The sequence below is a fragment of the Rhinopithecus bieti genome, unplaced genomic scaffold, assembly GCF_001698545.2.
Source record: "Rhinopithecus bieti isolate Rb0 unplaced genomic scaffold, ASM169854v2 scaffold_1710, whole genome shotgun sequence".
In the NCBI taxonomy this organism is placed as follows: Eukaryota; Metazoa; Chordata; class Mammalia; order Primates; family Cercopithecidae; genus Rhinopithecus; species Rhinopithecus bieti.
The window spans coordinates 573556-597901 of NW_016803559.1; the positions used below are offsets into that span (position 1 = coordinate 573556).

Consider the following 24346-nt stretch of genomic DNA (forward strand, 5'->3'; position numbering starts at 1 on the left):
AAAATTGACAAATGGGATCTAATTAAACTAAAGAGCTTCTGCACAGCAAAAGAAACTACCATCAGAGTGAACAGGCAACCTACAGAATGGGAGAAAATTTTTGCAATCTACTCATCTGACAAAAGGCTAATATCCAGAACCTACAAAGAACTCAAACAAATTTACAAGAAAAAAACAATCCCATCAAAAAGTGGGCAAAGGATATGAACAGACACTTCTCAAAAGACGACATTTATGCAGCCAACAGACACATGAAAAAATGCTGATCGTCACTAGCCATCAGAGAAATGCCAATCAAAATCATAATGAGATACCATGTCACACCAATTAGAATGGTGATCATTAAAAAGTCAGGAAACAACAGGTGCTAGAGAGGATGTGGAGAAATAGGAACACTTTTACACCGTTGGTGGGACTGTAAACTAGTTCAAGTATTGTGGAAGACAGTGTGTCGATTCCTCAAGGATCTCTAACTAGAAATACCATTTGACCCAGCTATCCCATTACTGGGTATATACCCAAAGGATTATAAAGCATGCTGCTATAAAGACACATGCACACGTTTGTTTATTGTGGCACTATTCACAATAGCAAAGACTTGGAACCAACCCAAATGTCCATCAGTGACAGACTGGATTAAGAAAATGTGGCACATATACACCATGGAATACTATACAGCCATAAAAAAGGATGAGTTCATGTCTTTTGTCGGGACATGGATGCAGTTGCAAAGCATCATTCTCAGCAAACTGTCGCAAGAACAGAAAACTAAACACTGCATGTTCTCACTCATAGGTGGGAATTGAACAATGAGATCACTTGGACACAGGAAGAGAAACATCACACACTGGGGCCTGTTGTGGGGTAGGGGGAGGGGGGAGGGATAGCATTAGGAGATATAACTAATGTAAATGATGAGTTAATGGGTGCAGCACACCAACATGGCACATGTATACATATGTAACAAACCTGCATGTTGTGCATATGTACCCTGGAACATAAAGTATAATAATAATAAAAAAAGAAAAATATCCATATATAAGTGGACCTGCTTAGTTCAAACCTGTGTTGTTCAAAGGTTCAGCTGTGGTCCGATTTACCTAATTTTCATTGAGAGAGTTTTTAGATTTATAAGTTAAAAAAATAAATTCTTAAAATATTACATAGTTCTTATGAAAAAAGGAACCAATTTCAGACACTACTCTTTGTACTCGTTACTAAATATTGGCAGGATAAAGAGTCATTTAGAATTTGTAATGTGTAAAATTGAAGAAAATTATTGGACATTTTGAACTAGCAGAGTCTAAATTGATGGGCTTTTACCATTAATGGGGGTCAGGATATGCTACTCCATAATATTTTAAACTAAAGGAATTTGAGAAAACAGCAGAAGTAGGAAAGTCACTCTCTGCCCTCCTGCCCTTCCCTGAAGCAGGTTGTAAGACCCACATTTGAGATATGCTCTCTCTATGCCTGGAGGAGTGGAACATCTTCCTTTCTGAAGACACTGGGTCACAGAGGAGAAGCTGAGTCAATAGGCCTTGCTAAGTTTCCCCAGTTTATTACCATTAAATTACAGTTTTAATTCAGTTGTACTTCTCCACAACTATCCACTTCTTCATCAAATATAGCATAAAATATACAGGTTTACGTGTTTATTTGGGTCATTATTTTCTTATAAAAGGTCCTATGTCACATAAAGCTTCTGTTAAATAAATTGGTATGCTTGTCTCTTGTTAATGTGTCTTATTTATAGAGTTCTCTGTAACAATGAATATAGGATGGGTGAGAAAAAGATATTTCTTTTTTCCTATACCATTAAAATGATGCTGTTACTAACCGTTATTTTTGGTACCTGCTGGTGGGCTAAAGAGACCAAGCCCTTCTTTGCATTACATGTACTGTGGGCTTACGGTGGTAGCCACTTGAGGGAGCAGGTAAGGTGTATGGCATCAGAGGCTGTGTCTCAGCTTCCTAGCTTGACCTTGAGTGATCCTGTTTTTTTTTTTTCCAGAATAAAACAGCACCTTCTTTCCTAGAACTACCCAGTAGCTGATAGAATTAAGAAGATATTGAAAATTTTGCATTTATATGGCATGTTCCCACATTTTATAATGAATGATGAAATTGCACTGAAAAGCTTTTTGCATAGAAATAGATATGTGATTTCATTCATTTTTTCAGCCATATGTAATTTTGTTAAGCTTGTTAGATTGAGAGATTGCTAAAAATTTAGCCCACTAGAATTATAATAGTTCTTGCAAATCTTTCTTTTTTAAATAGAAAAGTGCCCTTGGTTAGCATGATAAAAGATTCTAAGTACATTTATCTCATACAAGAAAAAATGGGGCCGGGCGCGGTGGCTCAAGCCTGTAATCCAGCCCTTGGGAGGCCGAGACGGGCCGGATCACGAGTCAGGAGATCGAGGACCATCTGGGCTTAATCGGTGAAACCCTGTCTCTACTAAAAATACACAAACTAGCCGGAGCGACGGTTGGCGAGCGCTGTTAGTACCCAGTACTCGGGGAGGGTGAGGGCAGGAGAATGGCGTAAACCCGGGGAGGGGGGGCGGGGCCTTGCGTGAGCTGAGATCCGGTCACTGCCACCTCAGGCCCGGGCGAGCAGAGCGAGATCTCCGTTCAAAAAAAAAAAAAAAAAATGAAAAAATGAAAGGTTTTAGAATGTTCATTTGAACATTATGCTTTCTTTTATTTTGACTGTCATTTCCCCCAAATGATGGAGAGACTACATTCTGTGTTTTCTGCTCCTTGTGAAGAATCTGTTCAGTTTCTGGTATCTTTAGGACCTTCTAGGGTGCTCTATGACTACATGAAGTCTTGGACTTCTAACCACCACAGGCTGGTGGGTGTTCCAGCAGCCTGCTAACCACCCCCCTAATGGCTTGGGCTAGGCTCCCTTCAGAAACATCAAAATAATTTAGCCACACTTCACTTAGAAGACCAGTTTGTCTTCTCAACTAGGATGGCTGCTTTCACAGTCCTGCACCATTGAGACCATTAGAGCCTTAGTTTCATACCCTGCCTCTATTTGCGTTTGCCTTCAAGCACACTTCCTCCATCCTTCCTCTCCTTTCTCACCTCTCTCTTACTCCTTTTTATTCTCACCTCTTTTATTTACTTGATTTTCAATCAAACACTTTCTAAATGGATTGACTTTGTTCCAGGCATTATTCTAATTATCTTGTTAAATATTAATTTCGTTCGGACAAACCTATGAGGTAGGGGCTGTCTTAGTTCATTATGGGTTGCTATAACAGAATACTTGAGGCTGGGTAATTTATGAAGGAAAGACGTTTATTGAGCTGACAATTTTGCAGGCTGGGAAGTTCAAGAGCATAGCACTGCACTGGCTGGCTCCTGGTCAGAACGACATGCTGGGTCAAAACATGGCAGAGAAGTGGAAAAGTGAGTGGGTGCATGGAAAGAGATCACATGGTGATAGAGGAAGCAAGAGAGAATCTAGGAAGCCTAATTCACTTTTATAAGAGCGTACTCTTTAGTAACTAATCCAGTCCCATGAAAGTGAAAACATCCTCCTGATGTAAGGCATTCATCTGTTTATGAGGGATCCACCCCTGTGACCCAAACATCTCCCACAAGGCTCCATGTCCAGCACTACCATATTGGGAATCAGATTTCAACATGAGTTTTGGTGGGGACAAACCACATCCAAACCATGGGAAGACCATTGTCATCACTCCCATTTATCAGGGAACTGAGAGGCACAAAGAAGTTAAGTAATTTGTTAGTGAATAGCGGAACCAGGACTCAAGCCCAAGCAGTCTGATTCCAGATTCTGTGCTCTTAATCACTATGCTAATCTGTTATATTGTAAATTAGCAACCGGACTCCCTAAACATTTTCCAGGAATACCTCTTCTTGCCTTAGCTGAAACTCAGCTCTTATCTGATTGAAATCACAGCTTCTTCTAGGTGAAGGCTGCTCATTTCACCCAATCCCACATTCCACAGGACCCAGAGATATCATCTACATTCTCTTATCTCTCTGTTGCTTTGTCCCTATTCTATCCTTACACAAAGGCCTTTCCTTATTGGTGGTTCATGTTACCTGGTTTTGTTACCTTCTGCCTCTCTTTTTGCTGTCATCTGAATATTTCCTCTCCTATTTTGAGGATTTTGTTTCATAGCTTACATTGCAATGCTTGCGTCCTTCAGTAGCACGAGCACAATCTGTCCAGCCATGCTGGCACAAAGTGAGCTTTGGAGTCAGTCAGAACCATTTGCATTCCTGTGCAGTCTGTTACCAGCTGAGTGGTTTTAAGCAATTTACTTCACCTCCCAGTCCTTCAGTTTCTTTATTTGTACAATGGGCATAATAGTAACTGTTCTGAAAAGAAAGTGAGATAATCTGTATGAAGTGTTTAGCATAGTATTGGGCACATAGACAATGTTAAATAGATGGTAGCTGTTATTATTAATGATAAATACTCCATTCCCACTACTGCCATCACAGCTGTTGCTTTTCTTAAAATCCCTTGACTTCTTTGACGTTAGCATCCTACACCCATATACCACTCTGCTATTCATAAGCATATTTCTGAGACCTTAAACTCAGTTATAGCTATCGCCACAGCTTCCCATTCTAGTTGCCGTTTACTTCCTTTCCACTACTACTAATGCTCTGGAACCTCACCCAGGCTTGGCCTCTTCCAGGACAGCATGGATGTATTCATTCTTAAACTAGACAAGGCCTCAAGGTATGTCACTTTCTTGGTGGCTCTTTCAGTTGTCCTGTCTCCTTCTGTTTGACCTGGCTGGGAAACACCAATGGCAGATCCAATCCAGTCATTTGCTTTTTTGCCCCAACACCTGGGCAAAATAAAATCCACCCTTCTTGCTGTAGCCCACAGTACCTTCCATGTTCTGGTCCGCTGCCTATATCTCCTGCCTTATGGTGCTCTCTCCCTGCCCACTGTGCTCCAGTTGAACTTTCTTCTAACAGATACTGGACTCAACCAAGTCTTTTCTGCCATAGATCTTCTGAAAATGCCTGAGTGTTCCTTCTGCTTAGACCTTTTCATTCTTAGGATCTCAAATGTCACCACCTCAGAGTCCCTGCCCGCTGTGAGTAGAGTATTTTTATAAGTAAGCTCTCTATCACTGTACCCAGTGGAATGCCCTCATAGAGCTCATCACATGTTGTAATTATGTTATTGTCTATTTTTGTTGTTGTTGTTTGTTTGTTTGTTTTGAGATGGAGTCTCGCTCTGTCGCCCAGGCTGGAGTGCAGTTGCACGATCTTGGCTCACTGCAAACTCTGCCTCCTGGGTTCAAGTGATTCTCCTGTCTTAGCCTCCCTAGTAGCTCAGATTACAGGTGCCTGCCACCACACTTGGCTAAGTTTCGTATTTATAGTAGAGACGGGGTTTCGCCATGTTGGCCAAGCTGGTCTCAAACTCCTGACCTCAAGTGATCTGCCTGCCTCAGCCCCTCAAAGTGCTGGGATTACAGGCGTGAGCCACTGTGCCTGGCCCATTATTGTCTATTTGATTGACTGTCTTCGTGGCTAGATTAGGCTCCATGAGGGCCAGGACCATGACTGTTTTGATCACTAGCATATACCCAGGACTGTCTATAATGTGTGACACATAAAACACGTTAAGGCTCACATAATCCCAGCACTTTGGGGGCCTGAGGAGGGAGGATTGTTTGAGCTCAGTGGTTTAAGACCAGCCTAGGCAACATAGTGAGACTGTTTCTACAAAAGATAGAAAAAAATTACCTGGGCATGGTGGTGCATGCCTTGATTCCAGCTACTTGGGTAGCTGAGGTGGAAAGATTGCTTGAGTCTGGGAGGGCGAGGCTGCAGTGAGCTGTGAGTATGCCACCATACTCCAGCCTGGGTGACAGAGAAAGACCCTGTCTCAAATAAATAAATAAATACATAAATAAATAAGATGTTAATAAATATTTATCAAAAGAATGACAAAATGAAGAAATCACACAGTCATGTAGGTTGGCTCTCTTGCAAATGTATGTCTTCCACACTGAGAGCCTTGGCTCGGCAGGTCCACTGCTTTGGCTCAGTTTTTTCTCGTGTCTACTGTTGCTGCTGCAGCCCCCTGTTTGGAGCAACTATAACCTTCTACCCCTCTCTCAGCAGATGGCACTGAGGCTGGGATCCGCTCACTTCAAGTCCCAAGTCCCTCTGCTACTGCATTTGGCTTTTAAATTCTCATGCGGTTTTAGGAAAAAAGGTGTCCTTTATCTAGTTAGGACTAACCCCTTCAGCTGTGTTCTTGGTTGGCTGGTCTCAACCGGGATCTTGTTATACCAGTTACTTCTTCCCTCTCGGTGTTTCTGTATTTTCAACCCTTTTGTCTTTATCACCTCCTTTCCCCCAACTTTACTTGCTCAATAACACCTTTCCTATCCCTAAACAAACAAAAAGCAAAGTTAGAGAACCCTCAGAATTAGCTACAGAAAAATCTCTTGATTTTGAATCTCCTGCTAGCTTCTTCATTGTACCTTTCCTACCCAGAAGCTTTAAAAGAGTTGCCTGTATTCTCTGTACCTTTCCTACCCAGAATCTTTAAAATTTAAAAAATCTTCATTGTACCTTTCCTACCCAGAATCTTTAAAAAAGTTGCCTGTGTTCTCTGTCTCTAGTTCATTACTATCCTTTTCTCGAACCTCCCGCCGTCAGTAGGCTATGGCTTACTTCACTACATGCCACATCATGGGCCCCTGATAGCTTTGTAATCACTGAATCTAACGGATGCTCTAGATTTATTCATGCAACCGAGCACTCCCTTCTTTAAATTCTTTTGGCTTCTGAGACACCACTTTCTTTTTTCTTTCTTTTTTTTTTTTTGTGTGTGTGTGTTTAATACTTCTCTCAATGTATCTTCTCAGCTTTCTTCACTAGCTTCTCTCTTTTTTCTTTAAGCATTTATAGTTTTAGATTTCTGAACCTGACTCTCTGTTTAACTATGTTTCTTTCTTTTTTTGTTTTTTGAAATGGAGTCTCACTCTGTCGCCCAGGCTGGAGTGCAGTGGCACTATCTCGGCTCACTACAACCTCTGCCTCCCAGGTTCAAGCGATTCTCCTGCCTCAGCCTCCTGAGTAGCTGGGATTACAGGCACATGCCACCACGCCTGGCTAATTTTGTATTTTAGTAGAGACATGGTTTCACCATGTTGGCCAGGCTGGTATCAAACTCCTGACCTCAGGTGATCTGCCCGCCTCGGCCTCCCAAAGTGCTGGGATTACAGGTGTGAGCCACTGCGCCTGGCCCCATGTTTCTCTTTTTGTATTTACCATCACAGTCAATCTCCCTACTCTTCCACCACGAACATAAGAAATCTAGGTGTCATCCTAAATGCCAGCATCAGTTATTTTAGATATTCATAGTCATCAAATGCTGTAAATTTTCTCTCTTAAATATCACTCCCATTTGTTCCCTACTTTCTGTCCCTATTGCTGTGCCTCAGTTCCAGCTCTGTTCATCTTTTACCTATGCTACTGCAGTAGTCTCCTGGCCTACAACCTGCCGCTTTGCTTCCAGACTCTTTCTAAAGCACAAAACTAAGCGTTTTTATGCTCTCTGCTTAAAAAATTTTATTGACTTACTGTTGGATCTAGGACAAAATCTATTCTTCTTTCTCTGTCATTTAAGATTCTGAGCTCCTGGATTCTTGCCTGTGTATTTAGCCTTATTGTGCTGTCCACGCTGCACCCATTGTTTAAGGAACGCTGAACTACTTACAGGTGTCCAGAGGCACTTGGCCATGTCATGTCTTCATGCCTTAGCTGACGCTGCTGCCACCCCATGGAATCCTTCACATTCTTCACATGATCAGACAACAACCACTGATTTTTTTGTTTTTTTAATTAGTTTTGGCCGGACATGGTGGCTGATGCCTGTAATCCTAGCACTTTGGGAGGCTGAGGTGGGTAGATCACTTGAGGTCAGGAGTTTGAAACAAGCCTGGCCAACATAGTGAAACTCCATCTCTACTAAAATACAGAAAATTAGCCAGGCATGGTGGTGGGTACCTGTGATCTCACCTACTCAGGAGGCTGAGGCAAGGGAATCGCATGAACCCAAGAGGTAGCAGTTGTAGTGAGCTGAGATGGCAACACTGCACTCCAGCCTGGGTGACAGAGTAAGAATCCATCTACAAAAAAAAAAAAAAAAAAAAGTTTTAACTATAGTAAAATACACATAATATGAAATTTACTATCTTAACTTTTTAAAAACATATAGTTCAGTAGTGTTAAGTATATTCATATTATTGGGCAAGCAAGCTACAGAATCTTTTTAATCTTGCAAAATGGAAACTCCATACCCATGAAAAACAAATTCTCACTCCCTCCTTCCCCTGGCTTCTGGAGACCACCATTCTGCTTTCTGTCTCTATGAATTTGACTGTGTAGCTGCCTCATAGAAGTGAAACCATGTAGTATTTATCTTTTTGTGACTGGCTGATTTCACTTAACATAATGTCCTTAAGGTTCATACATGTTGTATTGTGTAGAACTTTCTTCCTTTTTAATGCTTTGTAATATTCCATGGTATATGTACATACCGCATTTTGCTTATCTTGTTATCTGTTGATGTGTTTGTTGATGGACTCTTGGCTATTGTGAATAATACAGCTATGAACACGAGTGTATAAATATCTCTTTAAGACCTTGAGTTCAGATCTTTTGGATATGTAATCAGAAGTAGAATTACTAAATCATATGGTAGTTTTATTTTTAATATTTTGAGGAACTGCCATAATGTTTTCTGTAGCAGCTGGACTATTTTACATTCCCACCAGCAGTATACAAGGGGTCCAACACTTGTTATTTTCTATTTTTTTGATAATAGCCCTTTTTAAAAAAAATTTAACCCAAACTTTGTATTGATCAAAACAGCTTCATTATTCTTTATAACAAAGAATTGTTATAAACTTGAATTTATGTAACTAATTAAAACTAACCAAAATAGCCAATTTTATATTCGCTTTATATATTGGAATTCAACAAAAAACATTTTAATTTTGAGGGGAAAAAAGCTGTATTTCAAAATGTTTAAAAAAGTCACCATCATGGAAATCTTAGGATCAAATGGCCTTCTTAATGAAGAGAGGCAGGAGATAAACCATCCAGCAGAGGGCTCTGTGTAAAAACATTTATTTTTACTAATGTTTAGAATACAGGAACTAAAGAAAGGAAAAAAAAAGACAACTCCAAAGCGACAGTGAGTTAGGGCCTGCCCGCGGCCAAGGGGGAAGACTACTCTGGGGTATCCTGGCATGGACTGTCCCTCCACTACTTAATGTCAGTGCCACTAAGCAGAAAACTTGAGGAATCAGGGTTTGAAGACCTTACCAGCTGCTAGTGAGCGTGCAAGGGAAGAAAGGGATGTCTGTGTGGCTTCCCCATGATCTGAGAGCCAGGATACACAGGGCAGGTGGCAGAGGCTCCCAATTCAGTTAAGGGCAGGAGGCTGAATGCCCAGGTCCAGGAAGAACAAAAAGGGGATTTTGGAGGTAGGTTTTTTCGTTGTGTTAAAAAAACAGGCACATTACCCATCTCCCTGTAGCCCCTGAGCTGCTGGCCTGGCCCCCTGATCCTTCCCCTCTCACCACAAAACCAAAAGGAATAAGAAGGGAGACAGAAGATGAGACATTCCAAGGGTGGAGAATGCTTCGGTCACTGGAGCCCGCCCATGAGAGTGAGCCCGGAGAGCACCGGGAAGCACAAGGTAAAGCTGCTGCTCCCCCTGGGGTGGGGTGGACTGGGACAGGGCAGAGCCAGGAGGGTGACCGAGAACATTCTGACTCCAGCAAAGAACCCTATGTAGCAGAAACAGAGGGCCGCAGAGAGCCACTCTGGAGGAAAGAGGTGAGGCTAAGTAGCACAGGGGCATGGGAAGCTCCTTGTGGCCGTGGCCTCAGCTGCTTTCTCCCAGCTGCCTCGGGCAAAGGGGCTCTGGCCTGGCTTGCCTCTAGGGGAAGGGAAAACTCTGGAGACCAGAGTGGAGGCAGCAGAGAGAGAAGTGAGCTGCTCTCCCACTCTTTCTAGGAGGACACTGAACCCTGTGATCACCATAGCCTGGGCCCAAGGCAAGCAGAGTGAATGCTTTTCCTGGAGAGCAGAGAGAAACTGGGCCCACAGGTAGGCCTTGGGGCAGGGTGTTGCTCCTTTCTCCTTGAGGGCCTAGGGCCAGAGGTGGCCACCTCAGCTTGCTGCTGCCAAAGGCAGGCTAGAACAACCACCCCAAGGTTCTCTGGACTTGTGAAGGAGAGGTGGAAGAAGGGAAAGGTGGGTTTGAAAAATGAAGTGGAGGAGAGAAACAGCCTTAGGTATGTCGAGGAGCAGTGGGGTGGCCATCTCAAGATGAGTTCTGGTTCTGGTAGATGGCAACTTTCTCCTTCAACAGGTCCAGACACAGGTGGCAACTCCTACTTCCTTCGGGGGCTCAGACATGGATGAGGTGAGACAGTGCAGTTGGTAGCCGTGATCGCAGTCAGCACGGAAGCCCAGCTGGTCATCATTCTCAGCGGTGCTGCAGGTGTCATGACATTCGCACTTGATGTACTGCCAGCGGCAGGTCTTCACTGCCGCCATCGTCATGGGGGTGAAATGGAGGCAAGATGGATGCCTTGAGCAGCCACAGTCAAAACAAGACACCAGCTCCTCGAGTTGTCCCATCTTCTTGTTAATCTTTGAGTTCCCCAGACAGAAGTTACAGTAGTGGTTGGGCAAGGCCAATCCATCAGGACCGTTTTTGGGTTTCTGTTCCTCAGACCTCTGGGAAACAAGGGTGGCTGGTTGGGAGTCTTCTTTGTCCTCACCCTCCTCCTCAGCCCAGTGAGAGTGGACATAGTGGTAGCTGAGGCCTGGTTGGTTCTTGTAATGTTTTCCACAAATGACACAGCCATAGGGCTTGTCCCGGTCCTCCAGGTTGGAAGCATCCAGCTCCTTACAGGCACCGCCCACACCTTTACACTTGGATTACCCCTTTCCTGGACACTTGGGAGCATCTTCTTCATAGTCCTCATCATTGAAGTCATCTGGTTCTAGGATTCGCTTTTGTGCTTGACTGTTGGTCACAGGAAACTCACCCAGGCTGTCATCATCAACTCGGGGACCTGGGGCACCTCGCTTCTCCAGGGGGTCAGTGTGCAACAGAACCTCTAAACTGCTGCCGTCCTGAGACATCAGCCCCTCCTTCTTTAGGGTCTGGTCTGTGTCTGGCTTGACAGATGAGAAGGAAAGTTGTGGATCTTCAGGGGGGTGGGCTCGCTGCTTTTTCTGCCAGCGCTGGGCAGGGTAAGAGTACAGCTGTCCAGAGGCCAATTCTAGAACCCGGTCACTTTTCCATCCAAATGTAACAATTGCTCTGGGCTACTCCAGTCTGTGAGTCCAAGAAAGGCAGGCGCACGCTGCGCTCAGCACAGAGGTGGGCATTGTAATTGTGGCCCTGCTCCATGGCATCTTTGTAGTACGGCTCCCAAGGAGCTTCACTACACTCACCACCACAGTGCCATTTTCCCTGCTCCTCTCCCTCCATTAATGGCCATTCTAATAGGTATGAGGTGGTATTTTATGTGTGGTTTTGATTTGCAATTCCTTAATGATTAGTGATGTTGAACATCTTTTCCTGTGCTTTTTGCCATTTGGGTTTCTTCTATGGAGGAATCCTATTCACGTCTTTTGCCCATTTTTAAACCAAGTTGTTTGTCTTTTGTTGGTGATTTGAAGGAGTTCTTTATATTCTGAATATTAACCTCTTATCAGATACATGATTTGCAAATATTTCTCCCATTCCATAGGTGGCCTTTTCATTCTATTATATCCTATGATGCATGAAAATTTTATATTTTTATGTAATCCAATTTATCTATTTTTACTCTTGTTGCCTGTGCTTTGGTGTCACACTCAAGAAATCATTGCCAAATCTAATGTCTCAAACCTTTCCCTCTATGTTTTTTCTTAAGAGTCTTATAATTTTAACTCTTATGTTTACATCTTTGATCCATTTCGAGTTAATTTTTGTATATGGTGTAAGGTAAGGGACTAACTTCATTCTTTTGCATGTGGATATCCAGTTTTCCTAGCACCATTTGTTGAAAGACTGCTAATGTAGTTTGGATGTTACCCCTTCCCAAATTTCATGTTGAAATGTAGTCCCTAATGTTGGAGGTGGAGCCTTGTGGAAGGTGATTGGATCATCATCCTCTTGGTACTGTCCTCATGCTAGTGAGTGAGTTCTTGTGAGATCTGGTCATTTAAAAGTGTGTGGGACCTTCCCCCCTCTCTCTTATTCCTGTTTCCACCATGTGAGATGCCTGGTCCCCCTGTGCCTTCTGCCATGGATTGTAAGCTTCCTGAGGCCTCCCCAGAAGGAGATGCTGGCATTATGCTTCCTGTACAGCCTGCAGAACTGTGAGCCAATTAAGTCTCTTTTCTTATAAATTACCCAGTCTCAGGTATTTTTTTATAGCAATACAGAAATGGCTTAATACAACTGTCTTTTCTCATTGAATGGTCTTGGCACTGTTGTTGAAACTTTTGACCATTGTCGTAGTCCTTTCCTGCCGTTACAACAAAATACCTGGACTGGGTAATTTATAAACAACAGAAATTCATTCATCACAGTTCTGGAAACTGGAAGTTCAAGATCAGGTCACCAGCAGATTTAATGTCTGGAGAGGACTCTCTGCTTCACAGATGACACATTGTTGCTGCATCCTCACCTAGTGGAAGGGGAGAACGCTATATCCTCACATGGTGGAGGGGAAACAGGGACAAAGACAAAAGTGATTTAGGACCCCTGAATCTCTTTTAAGGGCAGTAATCCCATTAACGAAGGCACGCCTCTTGTGACCTCATCGGCTCCCAAAGGCCCCACCTCTTAATACCATTACCTTGGGGATTAGGTCTCAACATAAGAATTTTGCAGGGACACAAACATTCAGACTATAGCAACCATATGTATGAGGGTTTATTTTTGAGCTTTCTATTCTATTTCATTAGTCTATATATTTGTCTTTATGCATATATCACACGGTCTTGATTACTATAGATTTGTAATAACTTTTGAAATCAGAAGTGTAAAATCTCTAACTTTGATCTTTATCAAGATCATTTTGCTCTTCAGAGATCCTTGAGGTTCAATATGAATTTTAGGATGGATTTTTAAAATTTCTGCAGAAAATACCATTGGGATTTTGATAGGGTTGCATTAAATCATTAGATTGCTTTGAGCAGTATTGGCATTTTAACAATATGTAGTCCTTCAGTTCATTAAAACAGGCAGGATGTCTTTTCATTTATTTGTGTTTTCTTTAAGTTTCTTTTAGCCATGTTTTGTAGTTTTCAGAATATGCATCTTTCACCTACTTGGTTAAGTTTATTCCTAAGTATTTTATAATTTTTGTATTCCTAATTATTTTATAATTTTATTTATAATGTTGATGTAATTGTTTTCTTAATTTCCTTTCATATTGTATCACTGACCTTTCATAGAGACTTATTTCAAGTGTCACTTTTAAAATAAAGGACTTTTCTTTTTCTCCAGAGTAGAAATGATCATTTTATTCTCTTCTCCCCTAAATCTCTACTGTAGAAACTATAACAACTTAGCATAATTGTTTAGAAATCTAACTTTCCCAACCAGAATTGAAAGCTCTTTGAGGGAATCTTTCATCTTTCTGTCCTCAACTCCTGCGACGTAATAGAGATTCAATAAATATATTTTAATAGATAAAGCAATGAAAAAAAAGTGTGATGCACACATAAAAGTCTAATTGAAAGAACATTTAACCTTAGGTAGTCTCTCTTCCCTCATTTACATTCGTGTCTAAATCTTTGCATGATAATTAAACCCAGTTCTGGTGTTCTAGAATCCCCTAAGGATGATGTACCAGAACTCTCTCTGGCAGTTCACTTGGATTTGCTGGTTGTTAGGATAAGAAGGGACCTGAGAGACAATTTATTATGGCCTCATCACTTCTACTGTCAGGGTTAAGTGATGTGTCCAGGAGCACAAGCTAAATTATGGGAGGACTGGGTTGGAGTTAGAAGGCTCAGTCTGGTTCTCTTTCTCAACTGCAGTGGCATGAGTAGAATTCCTCTGGCATCAAGATGTATTTTAAAGACGTGTTTTAAGAATGACACTTAAAATTCTACTTGTCAGTTTTACACAGTAATCAACTAGAAATATCTATTTAAGATGAGGACTATAAAATTTTTACATTGAAGTTGGTTTCAACTTTTATCAGCCTTTTTATTGAAACATATAGTTCAAGTGACTTGCTAAGACTATCTAAAATGAAACTGTTTAAGCAGTATGTGGATACAGGAATGCTTGAAATGTTAATAGTAATACTATAGGAACAACAAAAACAGCTTTATGGCTTTTATTTCTTTAAAGTTTTAGGTGATGAGAAGTGATTCTAAAGTTTCATTGAGATTTTTCACATTATATGTGACACAATTTCAGTATAACTTACAATAGTGGTAGAAAGTATCTTACAATTGGAAAACATGGAAAATACTCATTGCTTGCTATTGTTTAATTACACATTAGTTTTTTTGTTGTTGTTATTGTTTTGTTTTTTAAGACTGTGTCTCACTCTGTCACCCAGGCTGGAGTACAGTGGTGCCATCACAGCTAACTGCAGCCTTGACCTCCCGGGGCTTAGGTGATCCTCCCATTTCATCCTCCTGAGTAGCTGGGATTACAGGCATGTGCCATCACACCTGGCTGGTTTTTTTTGTTTGTTTGTTTTTGTAGAGACAGGGTTTCACCATGTTGCCCAGGCTGGTCTCAAATATCTGGGCTCAGGCAGTTCTCCCTCCTTGGCCTCCCAGAGTACCGGGATTATAGGCATGAGCCACCTCACCTGGCTACAAATCAAAAATTGAACATGCTATTTTTGTTACATCCACATATTGAAATAATATATAGAGATACTTGACTTATGGTGCAGTTATATCCTAATAAACCTATTGTAACTTGAAAATTAATTGAATACATTTAACCTACCTGAAAATATAGTTTAGCGTAGCCTACCTTAAATGTGCCCACAACACTTAACATTAACCTACAGCTGGGCAAAATCATCTGGCAACACAACACACTGTAGAGTGTTGGTTGTTACCCTTGTGATCATGTGACTGAGTGGGAGCAGCTAGCTGCTGCTTTCCGGCATCGAGGGAGAATATCATACTGCATATTGCTATCCTGGGAAAAGACCAAAAATCAGGATTTCCAAGTAGAGTTTCTACTGAATGCATGTTGCTTTTGTGCAATTGTAAAATCAAAAAATCATAAATTGAAGCTTTGTAGTTTGAGATTATCTGTGTAAGTTTAGTAATATATTGAACTTCATTCCTTTAGCATTCTAGACTATTCTTATTAATAAACCTCTTTGTGATTATTCTCAAATTGGAGATCATGTGATCATAAGCATCCTTAACAATGTTAGAAAAAGGGAGAAAATAGCAAAAGCTTGGAAAGAAGGGGAAATACTTATCTTGCAAAAGGGTATATAAGTAGAAACATGATTTTGTTAAAATTAATCTGTTACAGTTTACTTTGAGACAACTTTTAGCAACTTCTTTGCACTTTAAGATTATTATGTAAATTTATTGCTGCTACATATTTTAAAGAGTTCACCTAAAGAAAATCTCCTATATAAAAAAAAGTAAAGCCTAAAAAGCTAATAAAGCTGTATTTGTTAGGGTTACAAATGCATTCTTTCTCTATTAAATTATTTATTTCAGTATTCTCTTCTGTCCTTGTATGTAAATATATTTTTAAGCAATTGTTCTTCAGACAATTTTCATCTTCAGTTATAAGTTATATTGTTTAGGAAGCACCCTTACCTGACTTTTTGAAGGATATCTGACGTATGTGCTTTGTGATTTTTGGTTTAGTGCTTGAAGGAATGCCTGTGGTACTGGGAGGAAATAAGCAATCTCAATTATTCATAAGCTTCTCTTCCAGGACTTCCAACTTTTGTGTAAGTTGTTAATAGATGAAAAATGACATGTAGGTTTCACATTAGTAAAAACTTTTCTCATCCCAAATATGATATTGCTCTAACCATTACCTAATACTCTAAGCAATAGATTATACTACTGTTAAGAATATAAAATCAGTATTAAGAAGTACTTTTCAAAAGAAGGCATTTTCTTTTCCCCACTTCTGTGTACCTATAGACAATATTGAAAAGCACGTTAATAAAAATCAAAAGTTCTTTGTGACAAATATTATTTAAAACAGTATTGTGAATAAATATCATAAGAGACTTCAGACCCAGTGAATAATGAGAGCTGTTGGATCAAAATCTGAGGTAACTGAAATCAGTAAATTGAAAAATGTTGGCTGGGTGCAGTGGCTCATGACTGTAATCCCAGCACTTTGGTTGGGAAGCCAAGGCGGGCAGATCACTTGAGGCCGGGAGTTCGAGATCAGACTGGCTAACATGACAAAACCCTGTATCTTCTAAAAATACAAAAATTAGCCAGACATGGTGGTGCGTGCCTGTAATCCCAGCTACTCAGGTGGCTGAGGCATGAGTATTGCTTGAACCTGGGAGGTGGTGGAGGTTGCAGTGAACTGAGATTGTACCACTGCAATACAGCCTGGGTGACGGAGTGAGATTCTGTCTTGAAAAAGAAAAAAAAAGGAAAAAAAGAGAAAAATGTTTTCTTTAGACTCAATTAAGATTGTTATAGCAAATAAGATAATAAACATTAGGTAGTAAAGAACAGTACAAATGCCCACTATTTTAATTTTCTGTTAACAAAAGTCCATTTCTTATATCTGTCAAATTTTTTGATAAATTCAAAATTCAAATTTGACTTTTGATGTTGATTGGGAAGTCCGTCTTTTTACTGTGCTGAAATCTGTCCCATGAGACTACAACCTCCCAGGAGACAAAAATAACTTAGAGTCTCTTGTGTGCAGCCTTCAGCAGTACTGTGCTTGGCACTTACAGGGAATGCTCAGTAAGTAACTGAATAAATGAATTTGTGCTTCCACACCTTTATGCTATTTGTTTTCTAGGTTGATACAAACATGTTGCTAAATTGCTATTGGAAGCTCTTATATGGGATAATTCTTCAAATATTTGAAGACTTGGAAATTATGCTCTAAACAGTCAAATCTTAGGAACATAGTAAATTAGTCCATCATGACATATGTAAAACCGTAAGACATTGCTAATATTTAACTGGTTTTGACCCATAAAAGTGACAGTTTTGTATGATTCAGACTAATATTTCAACATGAGGTTCTTTTAAAACAGTTGTGAATATGCCAAAACAGAAAGGGCCAAAATTGGGTTATGACAGGGTAGTTGAGAAAAGATAGGTTTTTGTAATTTATATGAACTCTAAGTCGATAAGTTAATTACAGTGATAAAGTGATAATAGGAATACACTCTCGCTGTTTCATAGCATGCTTATGCTGGACTTGTGTTTCTTTTTTTGGCTACCCAGCATCTAAATTTTTTATACTAATCTCTCGTGTTAGTTATATTCTTTCATAGACTCCCTTGCTGCTAGGGAAGGAAAATATGATCTTGGTCTGACGCAGACTTTGAATCAGAAGCTAGCAACTTGAAGAAGAAAAGGACCATGTAGAATTCATCCTTGGGATAGGTGTGTCATCAGTGATAGCTACCACCAGTCCAAGGCCAGTGGAAGCAGTTTTGGCCCTTTGTGTGCTGTCTGTGGTTTGGCACCTGATGCTCACTGGAAGAGGGGGTGTTGGTACTGGACCTGGGCTCCACCAGAACTTTGGGCATCTCCTATCTCCTTGGCTTCATGGCCTTTCAGCCTAGTCCTCTGGTCCTCGTGGTGGTGTGTTTTTTTTGAGACTGGGTCTTACTCTGTCACCCAGCTTAGCCTCCCAAGTAGCTGGGACTACAGGTACACCCCACCACACCTGGCTAATTGTTTGTATTTTTGGTAGAGATGGGGTTTCACCATGTTGTCTGGGCTGGTCTTGAACTCCTGAGCTCAGGCAGTCTACCCACCATGGCCTCCCAGGATTGAGCCACCACACTAGGCCCTCCCAGTGTTCTTATATGAACTCTTTTCCTCCTCAACTCAGCCAAAGTTGCCATCTGTTGTTTGCAACTGAGAACCAGTGTTTTCTAGGCATTTTAATGGTCTATTGCTTAACCTTCTTTATTACCATAGAATAGAGACAAAAAGCTGTTTGAGGGCAGTGACTACCAGCACAGGGTTTTTAGAATATGCCCCAAATTTATATACCATGATTGAAATGTCACATTTAGCACATTAATTAGTGTTCAGTAAAAAGTAAAATAATAATTAAAAAAAGAAAGTATCAGTAAAAGTAAAATAACAGTAAGATTTTTCGAAGATGTGGTGAGATACTGTTTTGAGTTATTCACTGAGTTTCTCTCCTTGTGTTTCTTGTATCCCTTGTTCTCTGCCTGCCCCCTCCTGGGCAGTGAGCGACACTCATGTTTCAGAAGAGTAGGAATACAGCAGCAAAAGTAGAGGAAAGGTGGGGTTTCAAAAACAAAGCATAATGATAGGTTTTTTCCTGTCTTGGTACTAGAAAAGATACTCTGGGTTGGGTGAAGAAGAGTTAGAGGCCAAGCAAGAGTGTGTGTTCTTGCCCAATCTGTCATCCCATGAGTGAAACAACAGAAATCCACAGAAGTCTGAAAGCAGGAGTGATCTCTGCTCCATCCCTGAGAAGTCTGCACACAGTCAGCAAAGCCAGAATTCCCTGTGCTTCCAGAGTGTACTGGAGGTGACAGAAGATGGTTTCATGTGCCAGGTGGCCCCATGGTGTTCAGACCTGTTTGAACCCTTTCCACCTTTGTCTAGGACACCCAAAAAATTAGAAAAAAACCAACCCACTCGGCTGTTTCTGTGTGCTCAAGAGGAGCAGGAAGGCAGTAAAGGGCCTCAGGCAGCCCCAGTGATTCTGGCTTGCTCTGGTGTGGTATGGCAAGCTATAGGATGAAATCCAGGAAGAAATAGATATTCTAGTTGAAATATAGATGAGTAGCCAGGTGTGGTGACGTATGCATGTAGTCCCAGCTACTTGGAGGCTGAGGCAGGAGGATCACTTGAGCCCGGGAGTTGGAGACCAGCATTGGCAACACTGTGAGACCCCATCTTAAAAAACAAACAAATAGGCTGGGCGCGGTGGCTCACACCTGTAATCTCAACACTTTGGGAAGTGGAGGCAGATCGTGAGGTCAAGAGATCAAGACCATCCTGACCAACATGGTGAAACTCTGTCTCTACTAAAAATACAAAAATTAGCTGGGCGTGGTGGCATGTGCCTGTAATCCCAGCTGCTCGGGAGGCTGAGGAAGAAGAATTGCTTGAACCCAGGAGGCGGATAGTGAGCCAAGATCACACCACTGCACTCCAGTCTGGCAACAGAGTGAGACTCTGTCTCAAAAAAACAAAACAAAACAAATTATAGATGACTGAATAAAGTTACCTTCACAGATAAGTTTCATTACCCTAAAACCTTTAAAATTGCCAATCATACTTAGAATAAAATCCAAAGATTTTAGCAGGTTCCTGCCTGCTTCTCTAAATGTATTTCCTGTCACTGCCCCATATCCCCACTCTGCCCTAGTTACCCTGTCTTTTATATTGTGTTTCAGATCTACTCAATATTCTTTCACCTTAGAAGTTGTTCTTCTACTGCGAGTACTCTTCCCCTAGATACACACATGGTTCTCTTCTCAATTTCACTCAGGTGTCTGCTGAAATGCAATATATTCAGGGCTGGATTCCCAGACCACCTTATATAAAATAGGAACCTTATTTCTTCCACGTAACTCTCTATGCTCTTATCTGCTTTTGTTTTCTTTATTTCACTTAACAGAACCTGACCTTCATTTATATATTAGTTTGTGGCACCCAACAAATATGGAAGGCACACAGGGCAGGATGTTTGTCTTGCTCACTGCTGTATATTCAGCACCTAGAATAGTACCTGGTATATATTAGGCCCTCAATAAATATTTGCTGAATTAAAGAACGATTAAACTTGTGTTTGTCGACTGGAATTCATGTACAATGTATGGTTCTTAAAGTAACTCACCACTTTTAGCGTTTGTTTGAAAATGTTTCATAGAAGGGAGAAAGAAGATTTTAGATTCTTTTTTAAAATTTTTTTGGGTACATAGTAGGTGTATATGTTTATGGGGTACATGAAATACTTTGATACAGGCATGCAGTGCATAATAATCATATCAAGGTAAACGGAATATCCATCCTCTCAAGCATTTATCATTTGTGTTAAAAATAATCCCACAGTGTAAACTAGTATAATCACTATGGAGAACAGTATGGAGGTTCCTTCAAGAACTAAAAGTAGAACTACCATTTGATTCAGCAATCCCACTACTAGGTATGGACCCAAAGGAAAATAAGTCATATGAAAAAGATACTTGCACATGCGTATTTATAGCAGCACAATTCACAATTGCAAAAATATGGAACCAGCCTAAATGCCTATCAGCCAACGAATGGGTAAAGGAAATGTGGTATATTGACACCATGGAATACTACTCAGCCATAAAAAGGAACAAAACAATGGTATTTGCAACAGCCTGGATGGAGCTGAGACCATTATTCTAAGTGAAGTAACTCAGGAATGGAAAATCAAACATTTTATGATCTCACTTATAAGTGGGAGCCAAGCTATGAGGAAGCAAAGGCGTAAGAATGATATAATGGACTTGCGGGGAGGGGTGCTAGGAGGGTGAGGGATAAAAGACTTTTGAGTACAGTGTGCATTGCTCAAGTGATGAGTGCACTAGAATCTAGGAAATCACCACTAAAGAACTTTTCCATGCAACCAAACACCACCTGTTCCCCCAAAACTAGTGAAATAAAAATAAAACACCAATCCCATTATACCCTTGTAGTTAATTTAAAATGTGTAATTATTATTGACTATAGTCACCATTTTGTACTATCAAATACTAGGTCTTATTCTTTCTATTGTTTTTAGTGCCCATTAACCATCCCTACTTCTTTCATATCCGCCTACTACCCTTCCTAGATTCTGGTAACCATCTTTCTATGCTCTGTCTCCATGAGTTAAATTGTTTTAATTTTTGGCTTCCACAAGTAAGTGAGAACATGTGAAGCTTGTCTTTCTTTGCCTGGCTTATTTCACTGAATATAATGACCTCCAGTACCACCTGTATTGTTGCAAATGACAGGGTCTCATTCTTTTTTATGGCTGAATAGCACTCCAGTATATATATGTACCACATTTTCTTTATCCATTCATCTGTCCATGGACATTTAGGTTGCTTCTAAATGTTGGCTGTTGTGAACAGTGCTGCAACAAACATGGGAGTGCAGATACCTCTTTGATATGGTGATTTCCTTTCTTTTGAGTATATACCCAGCAGTGGGATTGCTGGATTGTATAGTACCTGTATTTTAGTGTTTTGGGGACCTTCAAACTGTTCTCCATAGTGGTTGTACTAATTTACATTCCCACCAACAGCATACAAGAGTTCCCTTTTCTCCACTTCCTTGTCAGCATTTGTTATTGCCTGTCTTTTGGGTAAAAGCCATTTTAACTGAGGTGAGATGACATTTCCTTGTAGTTTTGATATGCATTTCTCTTATGATCAGTGATGTTGAGCACCTTTTCATATGCCTGTGTGCCATTTGTGTGTCTTTTTTTGAGAAATGTCTATTCAGATCTTTGCTGATTTTTAAATTGAATTATTAGATTTTTTTCCTGTATAGTTGTTCGAGCTCCTTTTAATTCTGGTTATTAATCACTTGTCAGATGGGTAGTTTGCAAATTTTCTCTCCTTCTGTAAGTTGTCTCTTTGTTGATGATTTCTTTTGCTATGCAGAAGCTTTTTTTTTTTTAATTTGGAAATAGTCTCACTGTGTTGCGCAGGCTGGAGTGCAGCAGTGTGATCTCAGCTCACTGCAGCCTCCGCCTCCCAGGCTCAAGTGATCCTTCTAGGCAGCTGGGACTACAGGTGCTCACCACCATGCCTGGCTAATTTTTATATCTTTTTGTAGAGACGGGGTCTAGCCATGTTGCCTAGGCTGGTCTCAAACTCCTGAGCTCAAGCAGTTTGCCCACCTTGGCCTTCCAAAGTGCTGGGATTACAGATGTGAGCCACCATGCCCAGCCAGAAGCTTTTAAGTTTGATGTGATCTCATTTATTTATTTTTGCTTCTGTTCCCTGTGCTTCTGAGGTATTACTCAAGAAATCTTTGCCCAGACCAGTGTCCTGAAGAGTTTCTCCACTGTTTTCTTGTAGTAGTTTCATAGTTTGAGGTCTAGATTTAAGTCTTTAATCCATTTTGATTTGATTTTTGTATATGGTGAGAGACAGGTGTCTAGTTTCATTCTTCTGCATGTGGATATCCAGTTTTCCCAGCACCATTTATTGAAGAAGCTGTCTTTTCCCCATTGTATGCTCTTGGCACCTTTGTTGAAAATTAATTCACTGTAGATGTATGGATTTGTTTCTGGCTTCTCTGTTCTGCTCCATTGATCTGTATGTCTGTTTGTATGCCAGTGCCATGCTGTTTGTTACTATAGCTCTGTAGTATAATTTGAACTTAAGTAATATGATTCCTCCAGTTTTGTTCTCTTCTCTCAGGATAATTTTGGCTGTTCTGGGTCTTTTGTGGTTCCATGTGAATTTTAGGATTGTTTTTTCTATTTCTGTGAAGAATGTCATTGGAATTTTGATAGGGATCGCATGGAATCTGTAGATTGCTTTGGGTAGTATGGACATTTTAACAACATTGATTCTTCCAATCCATGGACATGGAATATCTTTCCAGTTTTTTGGTGCTGTCTTCAATTTATCCAATCAGTGTTTTATAGATTTCATTGTAGAAATTTTTTGCTTCTTTGGTTAATTCCTAGGTGTTTAATTTTTTTTTTTTTGTGGCTATTGTAAATAGGATTACTTTTGGATTTCTTTTCAGATTGTTCACTATTGTCATATAGAAACGCTACTGATTTTAGTATGTTGATTTTGTATCCTGCAACTTCACTGAATTTTTTTCACCAGTTCTAATAGTTTTGGTGGAGTCTTTGGGTTTTAAAAAATGTAAGATCATATCATCTGCAAACAAGGATAATTTGACTTCTTCTTTTTCAGTTTGGATGCCCTTTATTTCTTCTTTTGTCTGATTGCTCTAGCTAGGACTTCTATTATGTCGAATAACAGTGGTGAAAGTGGGTATCCTTGTCGTGTTCCAGATGTTAGAGGAAAGGCTTTCAGTTTTTCCTTATTCAGTATGATATTAGATGTGGATCTATTGTATATAGCTTTTATTATGTTGAAGTATGTTCCTTCTATACACAGTTTTTTGAGTTTTTTAATGAAGGGATGTTGAATTTTATCAGATGCTTTTTCAGAATCAATTGAAATGGTCATATGGTTTTTGTCCTTCATTCTGTTGATATGATATATCACATTGATTTATTTGCATATATTGAATCATCCTTGCATCCTTGGAATAAATCTCATTTGGTCATGATAAATGATCTTTTAAATGTGTTGTTGAATTCAGTGATTTTTGCATCAATGTTTATCAGACATATTGGGCTGTAGTTTTCTTTATTTGATGTGTCTTTGTCTGGTTTTGATATTAGGGTAATACTGGCCTTGTAGAATGAGTTTGGAAGTATTCCCTCCTCCTCTATTTTTTGGAGTAGTTTAAATAAGATTGGTATTAGTTCTTCTTTAAATGTTTGGTAGAATTCAGCAGTGAAGACATCAGGTCCCAAGCTTTTCATTGCTGGGAGTTTTTTTTTTTTTTTTTTTTGAGACAGAGTCTTGCTCAGTCGCCCAGTCTGGAGTGCAGTGGCGCGATCTCGGCTCACTGCAAGCTCCACCTCCCGAGTCCCCGCCATTCTCCTGCCTCAGCCTCCCAAGTAGCTGGGACTACAGGCGCCCGCTGCCACGCCCGGCTAATTTTTTGCATTTTTAGTAGAGACGGGGTTTCACAGTGTTAGCCAGGATGGTCTCGATCTCCTGACCTTGTGATCCGCCCGCCTCGGCCTCCCAAAGTGCCAGGATTACAGGCGTGAGCCACCGCGCCCGGCTGGGAGATGTTTTATAATGATGTTTATCTCATTTGTTATTGGTCTGTTCAAGTTTTGGATTTCTTCATGGTTCAGTCTTCATAGATTGTATGTGTCTAGGAATTTATTTGTGTCCTCTAGATTTTCCAATTTATTGGCATATAGTTGCTCATAGCAGCCACTAATGATCCTTTGAATTTCTGTGGTATCAATTGTAATGTCTCATTTATCAGCTCTTATTTTATATATTTGGGTCTTG

The 24346-nt window shown here is 40.5% G+C and overlaps 1 protein-coding gene across 5 annotated transcripts in view; it reads left to right on the forward strand.

The window, feature by feature from the left end:
* The window catches only part of AKAP7 (A-kinase anchoring protein 7), a 155076-nt gene that overhangs the window by 39995 nt on the left and 90735 nt on the right, over nt 1-24346 (forward strand). The window contains exons 6-7 of one of the 5 annotated variants that reach the window (XM_017888610.1): nt 9577-9738; nt 10417-12206. The exons of the other annotated variants lie outside the window; for them this stretch is intronic. Coding sequence (XP_017744099.1) covers nt 9577-9738; nt 10417-10469 — 215 coding nt within the window. The 3' untranslated portion in view covers nt 10470-12206. Of the gene's footprint in view, nt 1-9576; nt 9739-10416; nt 12207-24346 lie in introns of those variants that run through there. 5 annotated transcript variants of the gene reach the window in all.